This window comes from Paralichthys olivaceus, chromosome 16 (genome assembly GCF_024713975.1).
Source record: "Paralichthys olivaceus isolate ysfri-2021 chromosome 16, ASM2471397v2, whole genome shotgun sequence".
NCBI lineage: Eukaryota > Metazoa > Chordata > Actinopteri > Pleuronectiformes > Paralichthyidae > Paralichthys > Paralichthys olivaceus.
In genome coordinates, this window is record NC_091108.1 from 4147942 (window position 1) to 4157738 (window position 9797).

Genomic DNA, 9797 nt, shown 5'->3' on the forward strand with positions numbered 1-9797 from the left:
TCAGCTTCATTTCTGGATAGTCAGGAAGTGGAGACACGTCATCCATCTTTATTTGTTCTAAGGAAAAATATGAGTATTTATTCCTGATAAGTGACAACCATGAACACAAATTACTCAATACAATAAACTTTATTTGCACACTTGGTCGTGTGCGTGTATAAAATACATTGAGATACTTAACCAATGTTTCCGTCCTTCATTCAAAGAGTTTAACAAGGTCTAAACAGGCAGAACAACTCACTTCACAAGCAGAAAAACAGACAAAGTTATTCAGATTGAGCTAAATAAGTAGATAAATGTGCAGGATTAAATGAATAGTCGGTAATTTAAAGACAGGAGAACAGAAATCAGAAGTATATAGGGAGTAGTGCACGGTGATGATGATGTCACATGTATAATCAACGTACTGAGGAGGATCTTTGGAAGCACATCACTTTAGGTGTTAGTATATTAATCTTGGTGTGTATGAATACTTTACCACTGCTGTTGGGTGAAAACATTAAAACTGGTTCAACTGAAGGGATTTCTTAATTTTCCACGACTTGTTTAATGAAACTTATCAGAAAGTAAAAGATTAAACTTCTTGGCTGTCGGGAGAGAAACCAGGAATTTCACTTCAGTGGTGGAAACTCGGCGAACGGAAGATGTGACGTTTCCTTCCAACAACAGACGAGAGTTAATAAAATACTGCAGTTCACTTGGCTAGCTTGAGTTGTTTACATCCTCTACAGACATTAACGTTACAGTAGATGGCATTTTAATTAACAAGTGTTCATTACAAGTATAACATGGTTCAAAACAAAGACGGGACAAAGAGCGGCGATTCGACACGAAAGAAACCGTACAAGACCAGAACAAATGGTTTGCTCAGTGAGACGAACTCACTGCATGAGGTGTGATGAGGATGAATATTAACTGTCGGGGGGTGGGGGTGTCAGGACGCTCTGAAGCTCAGGCTCAGGTAGAAGAAGTGTAGCCCTTACAGCCTGATGCCCGTCTCCGCCTCCTCACAGCTCATCGCCGGTGTGACCCTGCTTGAAGGCGTCGCCCGTCAGCTTCTCCTGCGCCTCCTTCATACCGGACAAAACTGAGGGAGGGGGGGGGGACAAGAAACATGATTATCAACAACGCTTGTTGTCTGAACTGTTTCCTCTGAGCACAGATGTGAGTTCTGTTCCTGCCTGTAAGGGTGATATGTTACCTTGTTCTGCGTTGCTGTAGAAGTACTTGTAGTTTGGATTTCCGTTCTTGTTGGTGATTTCCGGATGGACTTTGCCGCTTGGATCTGTGACGGCAACAAGAGGAGGTCGGTTTAGTTCAAATTAGAATCCTGAAAACAACACAGGGCTACGACTCCCCACTGTTTTCATCATGGATTCATTGTTTGGTCCATAAAATGTAAGCTACACCCTTCATTTCCAGTGGGATAAACTTTACCACCACACACACACAGGTGTTTTCAAACCCCCTAAGGAGTTTCTTCTTTTTGTCAAACATCTGTAACGAATTGTTCTCCCATTGTTTTAACCATTATCTCTCTGACCTGCATGTACTGCCGTTAATTCACTGGTACGACCATTCAGGCTCCCACATGTTTTTCAGAACAGAAAGACCAACTGCAATCAGTTTCTCCAAAGGAATCTAAAACAGTGTTTGCATGCAGAGGGACTCAACCCCCCCCCCCCGTACCGAGGAAAAGAATCCGAGGAATGTATCCACCATCGGGACTGAAGGTTTCGTCCTTTGGCTCCTCCTCGTCCTGTTCAGATATGAAACAACTGATAATTTATGAGTCTGGGAACAAATCTCTAACATCTGATGCACATCGATGTCTGAGTTCCATCACCGTTCACCACATTCAATTAAAAATAGATTTATTGAAAAGTTAGTCTATTGAAAGTCTAAGGTTTTTTTTCAATTAACTGAATTCAGTTCTTTTTGTCCTAATTGATATTTTACAACAAAGATAAAGAGAAAAAATTAAAAAAAATCATAATTAAATATATTACTTATAAGTAAGAGTTGATAAAATTCCTTAGAAGATAGGAAATATAAAGTACTAGTATAACAAATACTACTACAACTACTACTACTAATATTGAGACACATACATGTGTACATTTGCAGCTCCATAAAAAAGGTATTTCTGTAAAATGCTGCCTTCAACATTTTCTTACCTCCAGGTTGATCATTACAAAGTTGTGTGCAAGTTCAGAGATTTCCCTGGACTCAGCAAACTTTGGCTTCAGCGCTGATGAAAGAGAAAAACACAAATAATTATAATCGTATCTTCACATCCAGGACAATGATGATGTCACAGTCTTTGCCCTGAATCTTTAAAAAGACGATTTCAGCGTTAAAACATTTATAACGTCAGTTCACAGTTACATTTGTGTGGTTGGTTGTTTATCGCTCTCGTTCGTTTCTTTACTCTCAAATTTAAAAAAGTACAAAACCTCAAACAGACCCTCCGGCCTTCAATTATCATTTCTCGTTTGTCCTGTCGAGCCACATTACAGGTGGTGGTTAGACTGGAGGAGTTCCGCTGAACAGCAGCAGCAGCGTCTATAGATCAGCTGCAGTGAACATACGGAGGGAGAGAGAGCGTTGTTTTACCTTTGCAGGCTCCGCACCAGCTCTTGTGGACGATGACCATGATCGGCAGACCGCTGTCAATGCAAACACACGAGTAAGTTTGTAAACCAGTAAATCAGATCGTCCGACCTGCAGCTGTAGAAAATAAAAACTATGCACTGAAACGTAAAGTCTAAGCTGCTGAAATCAACTCAGTTTGAGGGCTCAGGTTAATGTGACAGGAAGTGACGACTCCTCCAGGTCACATTTATCCACTTTCACGTGGTTGTCGACACCTGAGGAAGCGTCTCTGTGTCAGCTCACCTGGCCTCCGCCTCTTTTCTCCCATCATCCAGTGTCCTCCAGTGGATGTTGTCTCCGAACCCTGCGGGGAAATGAATCGTGGGACTGGTTTTATATTTCTACAACAGGGTGGGTCTGCCCTAAATACAGCAGCAACACAAAGACAGAGTGGTCGGGAGACAATTGCAAATACAACACAATGAGACGTAATTCAATATGAAGCTGCAGGGGGGGGGATACAGACCTGAGATCTGTACTGACTGGAGAATACAAAATGCTCCTAAAGAGGTAAAGTGCAGGATTTGTGTATTTTGTCCACTGCAGTTTTGCATTTGATATAATTTGTTAAAAAGCAAATAATAAGAAACCATTCAGAAGCATTTTGCAGCTCACACAGCAGCAGAGCACAGACACAGGAAGTGTGACATGTGAACAAAGAGTCAAAACAAGATGATCTCAGATAATAAGGGAGTGAGAGTGTGGTGGACAGCTCGGCTCCACCACCTGCAGTAAACTAACCCTGCTCCAGGACACACACACACACACACTGATCCAGGATCCTGACACAAAGACAGCCCGTGACCCAGCAGCTGATCTGGGGACAGAGACTCACCTCTTCCGCTGGCAGCTTCCACCACGTCCTGGAAACACGTGAGAGACACGAGCAGCTGCACGGACCACAACAACAACACGTTCACAGCAGAGTTCTGCATCTTCTTCTTCTTCTTCTTCTTCAGCAGCTAATGGCAGAAAGCGCTCACCGCAAACCAGCTGTGACCCGGAACTTCACACCGCTGCACTTCACAATAAAAGCCCGTCTGGTGCGGTTGTGAAAATATGCTGGTGTAATCCCGACGGTGCAAACTGCTCCTCCTTTTGTTTCTACTTCCGGGGTGGGTGAAATGACGTCACATCCCCAACCACCGCGTGCTGCGGCTTCATTTAATAAAGTCAGACAGAGAAATGCTGGACTGAGACCGGAAACGTGCAGGAAAACAAAAGTTTAAAAGCAGCACACTTGGAAAAAAAAAAATCATGCTGAGGCTGGTTTCAGATGCAAACTTGAAGTTTAGTTGTTACAATTGGTTAAATCCACCAACATATTTACTGTGTCTAATAGTTGTGTTTTTGGAGGCGTCTCAGGGGCCCTCGCCACATCTGAAATGTTCCAGAGGTTTAATCCTCGCCTGCAGGAAATTGGACAAAAAATAGTTAAAGTGAACTAAAGTTATTGTGATCGAGGTGATGTTCATGATCTCAAATATATTCCATGATATTCTAAAAACCTCCCAGTTTTACAAAGTAATGACAGTTTACAGTGTGTTGAGAAAAAGGATGAGTTGAATCCTGATTATTCTGATAACTGCTGCAGATGAATGTTACATATTTAATCTATTCATCAAATATAATAAACAATTAAAATGATCATTACTTGCAGTCTTGGAATAAATATTGAATGGGACATGTAATTGATGATGGGCAACTTTATAATCACGAATTGGGGATTAGCCAGAGTTTTAACGAGACACTAGTTGTTTTTTTCACATTTGAAGAAGTGGACACCATTTACTTCAAGTGTATTGAATTTGTCTTCGATGCTGTCTCCTGAAACTCCTGAAGTGTTTTGTGGACTCAACACCCTTCCATCAGAATAGTGGCGAGTAGATAATGAATAAAGTTTTTGGTGAACTCTCCCTTTAACTTCACACATCCCTCATGTATGCACCAATGTTGGCAGAACTGTATTCAGTTACTCTTCACCTTCTCAATGACTGAATGATTAACAAACTTCCCTCAAACTAAAGTCAATCTTTCCTATTTTGTATGAATCTTTTGACTGTTTTCACTCATCTATTTTTATTATGTTGTTATTATTGTCGTTGCTTGTGTGTAATTGTTTTTTTTGCAGGTTGTGAATGTTTCTTGTTCTCAGTCCTCTCTGGAAAAATAGATCTTGTGAATGATTCAATAAAGTTTAAATAAAATAAAATAAAAAGTGCCTTGGTTTGTTTCCTTTTCACCACCAGAACACTGAAACTCTTATTGTGAAAGGCGGAGGCGGAAGCGGGTGTTGTTGCTGCGTGTTTAAGCTGCGCTGTCTCAGCCTCGTTAGCATCAGGAGCTGGTCCTCGGGCTGTCAGTGAATCTTACAAACGGTAAAAATAGAAATATCATTGTTTCACCGCGTCGTTTCATCGTTTAACGTGAACTCTGCTCTTTGTTTAACCGCGAAAATAAAAACCCTGCTCGTTGAACTCACCTCATTAGCCTCCGTGCTAGTATTAGCTACATTAGCCTTCTAGCTAGCTAGCAGCCTCGCTAGCCACCTTTAAGCTAATTAAATGTCATTTCGAAGTGTGGCCTCGTGTCAGTTTCTTCATCTTATCCCGGAAACGCTGCTCAGCGTCGTTAGTGAAGCGTGAGTGTAACTGTCAGCGGATCTCTCACCTGGTTAGCAGCTATGCTAACGTGTGGAAACGCGAAGCATGCTAGCCCTTCGTTGCTTTTCATCAGTTATCACGTGTTGCCCCCTGAAACGGAACCGTGGAGACCTTGTGTTTTCTGATCGTCTTTTATTTTTAATCTCATGTGAAAACATGTGAAAATGTAAATATCAATGTTGTTAAAGTCGTGTTCCTGTTTTAATCCAGATCGCCATGAATCAAGAGAAGCTCGCCAAACTCCAGGCACAGGTCCGGATAGGTGGAAAGGTACGTTTCAGTCTCCTAACATGTTTTGTTGATTATGCTTTTTATGTTATAATTACCCATAAACCCAGGGTTACCGTGTGCAGCTTGGGTTTGGCTCACATGTCTTTTGGCCCCTTTAATAAAATCCACCCTTAAGTCCTCAACTATTTTCAGTTAGATGAGAAAATCCCACTAAAGGTCTATTTACAAGCCTCGAGCTTTCAACAGTCATGGAACTATCTTCATCAGCGTGTGTTCACATGTCACAGACGTGACTCAGGTGAAGTGTCAGCAGCTGTGATGGCGTCATGTCATTTTAGTTTCAAGCTCAGTTCACTGACGAAAGCGTGAGACAAAGCTAATAACTGGATTTGGAACTCCATGTCCAAGATTAAAAATTACGTCTCAAGCTCATTTGTGCTTAACGTCTGTGGTGTGGGGTTTAATAGAGGAGGACACCTCCCCCTCCTAATAAATACTAAAACCACAAAACAGGGAAACAATGGTGTCAAATTCTCTGTGGTTCGGTTGTTGCCGTTTAGTTTTTAAGGAGTGTGATGGAATCCAGCATCTGCCAGGTCGTTCCCCCTGACCTCAGCATTCCCTTTATATGGAGGCGGTGGGAGGAGGATTTATCTGTGGCCTCTGTGGCTTTGTTTCCTCTTAGTGTGAGGTTTGCAGCCACGCACTAGGTGGCGTTATTTGCCATTTTGCTATGAAGTGTGAGAGGCCTCTTTTGCAGATTGCACCATGCTGTCATTCTCAATTATATATTTACACAATTGGTATTTTTACCAGAAGTAACAAGTAAACTCTAGACAGTATCTGATCAGTCAGGAGTTTTTTAATCCTGGGATTTAACTGAGGATCTCTACAAGATTGTTGAGTCATTTTTGGGAGGTGAAATCCCTGGGTTAAACATCTGGTTGAGTAAAAGCATAAAAATGTGATAATTGATGGATTTACTTTCTTTAGTTTGACTTATTTCTATTCATGAAGCCCCAACAATGATAAAAAGATCAACGTTAAATGGTCTTTGTGGCTATCGATTGACTTTTTTCTGGATAGTATTTATCTTGCTTGTGAATCAAGAGTCTTTTTTCCTCTCATTGTTTCATAAAAGTCAGCTCTCTCTCTCTTTTTATGTTTTTTTACTGCAGTTATCTTGGTACTTAATTTTTGGAGACAGATGATCATTAAAGTCTGGGCAAATGCCACATTCGTAAACCATTTGCGAGTCAGATTCCTGACATTAAAACTCTCTGGAGAAATTTAGAAAAAGCTACAGGTTGTAGATAATCTAATCAACCGGATCGACTGTTTGTTGCTGTGACCCCCAAGTCCAGAAAAGAGTAATTGATGACCTAATTGTAAAAATAATAAATGTCTAACACAGACAAGACAAGTCAGACACCATGTTCTTGAGCTGATTTTGGCTTGTTTGGTAATCTAATCCTTTTTTTGGCATCCACACCTGTTCTTTCCTCAGGGAACAGCCCGCAGGAAGAAAAAGGTCGTTCACAAAACTGCAACAGCTGACGACAAGAAACTCCAGGGCTCGCTGAAGAAGCTGGCGGTGAACAACATCGCAGGGATAGAGGAGGTGAGGCACCTCCCTTCAGATTACAAATAAAACTAATGTCAGATGTATTTTGTTCTTTGAGAATTAATCATTGTTCCGTCAGATGAAAGATAAAGACAAGGGGAATCCAGCCAAAGGGTTCTCGTCAGTCCCGAGAGCGTTTTTATCAAACAAGCTGCAACAAAGAGTTTCAGTTTAGTCAAAGCTTTGTGATTTGATAAAGAATGAGGTTGACTCAGAAGTGTTATGCACAAAATTCCTTTTGGCTCCGTCATTGGTGTCGTGGCTGAATTTACCTGATTAATTTTCCATTGAATTGTAAAAAATAATACGGTTCTAATGCATTAAAATACAGCAAATAACACATTTAGCTTATAAAACGTTGGAATAGGACTTTTAAAATACTGAGTTCAAACCGTGGACTATGAATACATATTCTTTTCCCCTCTCAGGTGAATATGATAAAAGACGATGGGACGGTGATCCACTTCAACAACCCCAAAGTGCAGGCGTCTCTGTCCGCCAACACCTTCGCTATCACAGGCCACGCCGAGATCAAACAGCTGACCGAGATGCTGCCAGGCATCCTGAGCCAGCTGGGAGCCGACAGCCTCAGTAGCCTGCGTAAGCTGGCCGAGCAGTTCCCACGGCAATGTGAGTACACACACACACACACACTTGTATTTTGATTGTCACAATGTCACAGGGTCCAACTGAATACAAGAAATTCGTTTTCAGTGGAATTTAGGCTTTTAAAAGTGGAGGGTGGACAAGACGCACGTTCATATCAGATATTCAGTAACAGTGCAGCAGTCTTGTTGCATTATTAGATAGATTTCAGTTCGTCGACCCTAAAAGTGTTTTTAGTCCATTTTCACCTGCAGAAGCTTCTGGGGGCTGGTGACAAGTGTTTCAATGCAACAGGGGAAATACATTTATGACAAGTGAAAACACGTTCAGGGCGTCTTTGACGTCTTTAATACAGAAATGCACCGCAGAGAAAATGTGTCAGAGGGCGAAGAATTACAACTGTCACAGATGATGAGCCTGACAGGAGAGTGTGAGGATGTGGATGAAGAGAAAAGGCTGCAGATGTTACAGTATGTCAAGTTTCACTGATGAGGACCAATTCATTTATAGTATTGCTGTTACTGGTGCACTTTAAGAACCTTAGAGTTAAGAAAGTTATCGTTGACATCTGCCCCTGCTGCAAAATGAGCGGAGCGGCAACACTGCTTTATGTTGATTACCTTGTTACTGAACTTTAAAATAATTTGAATTTCTTTCAACACTTTTTAGCAATGGACATGAAAGCAGTCAAGGAGGAAAATGCAGAAGAGGAGGACGACGATGTTCCAGGTATAGATGGAGATAATTATTACATTTATTGAAAATAAAAGTAATTCAAGTGCACTTATATCTTTATGTGAAACAGTGACTCTGTCCATCATCATTTTTCTGATTCTGACGTGTGGTTTTCTGTCTCTCAGATCTCGTGGAGAACTTTGACGAAGCCTCAAAGAATGAAGCAAACTGATGAATCCTCCTTATTCCTCCGTCAGCCGTTTTTATTTTTACCTCTTGCGGACTCACAAAGGGCATTTCCTGTTGTGGGGGAAACGGTTGTTAAAGGTGCAATGCATCATCTCCGGAGACGTGAACCACTTTGGTTCAGCCTGCCACAACAGCAAAATACAACCGTGACAACATGCAGATACAGTAGGTTTTGATTTCAGTAGGCGTTGATATTGTGGACACTCCGAGAAAAGAGGATCTGTATAAATCTTCGCACCCAAAGGACTCAAACTACTTAAGAAATACTTTAAGCTTTCTACATGGTTCAACGTGGCTAGTATTTAAGAGATTGTTTATTAAATTACAATTAAAGTGAATGAGTAATTCATTTTACATATAGTGGTGATAATGAATTTAATAAAACATTTTTGGGCTATTCACGTTTCTCTTTATTATTTGAGTTTTGGGATTTAATTTGGTTACTGGAACAAATTGAAAGGGGAAAACTGTTGAATAAAAAGCTGCAGTATTATATTCTCACTCCTGAAGTATTAATTGATGCTGATTGTATAAATGGAATAAACTGCAGTGCACCTCTTCCTTGGATTCATAGATATCTGAACTGTTGTGTGACACAGTCGTCCGGGGAAAATGAATTATCAGCTCAAACAAGCAAAATTCTATTTTCAAATTAAATTTAAACACCTCTAATCTTGTTAAAATAGTGTGAAAGATGTATTCTGTATTAATATGAATGATAAAACAATTAAACAACCATGATGGATGTAGTAAAACTGAAAAGTAAAATATAAGATTTCATTTCAAGTCTCAGTCCTGCACTCTTACATAATTTACTGAGGAAATTAACTAGATATACAGCTGAATGGCCCCTCTCAATGTTTAATTATCATAAAATATTAACACTGATTTAGCAGCATTTTAATGATGCATCTGGTTAAAAGGAATCTCGTTTTAACTGTATTGTATTATTTCACTGTTGTGTGTTAAATCTTTAGAGATAAATAATGAGTAACTGTACAGCTGTGTAGTGTAGTACAAGTGTACAGCGGCAGAACCGGAGAAAAACAACTGAATAATTTATAACATTCTAAATGTTGCTGTTAGTATCTCGC

The 9797-nt window shown here is 40.5% G+C and overlaps 2 protein-coding genes across 2 annotated transcripts; one reads left to right on the forward strand and one right to left on the reverse strand.

Annotated features, from left to right (window-relative positions):
- Nucleotides 1-110: 110 nt before the first annotated feature.
- Nucleotides 111-4064, reverse strand: txndc12 (thioredoxin domain containing 12 (endoplasmic reticulum)). The gene is made up of 7 exons (XM_020107574.2): nucleotides 3491-4064; nucleotides 2899-2959; nucleotides 2617-2669; nucleotides 2178-2251; nucleotides 1690-1759; nucleotides 1202-1285; nucleotides 111-1087 (listed from the first exon to the last, which is right to left on the reverse strand). Exons 1-7 carry the CDS (start codon nucleotides 3588-3590, stop codon nucleotides 1008-1010), a joined length of 522 nt encoding a protein of 173 aa, XP_019963133.1. The 5' UTR covers nucleotides 3591-4064; the 3' UTR covers nucleotides 111-1007.
- Nucleotides 4065-4860: 796 nt separating this feature from the next.
- Nucleotides 4861-9100, forward strand: btf3l4 (basic transcription factor 3-like 4). Its single transcript, XM_020107583.2, has 6 exons — nucleotides 4861-5033; nucleotides 5529-5588; nucleotides 7057-7170; nucleotides 7602-7803; nucleotides 8449-8508; nucleotides 8640-9100. Exons 2-6 carry the CDS (start codon nucleotides 5535-5537, stop codon nucleotides 8684-8686), a joined length of 477 nt encoding a protein of 158 aa, XP_019963142.1. The 5' UTR covers nucleotides 4861-5033; nucleotides 5529-5534; the 3' UTR covers nucleotides 8687-9100.
- The last annotated feature ends 697 nt before the right edge of the window (nucleotides 9101-9797 follow it).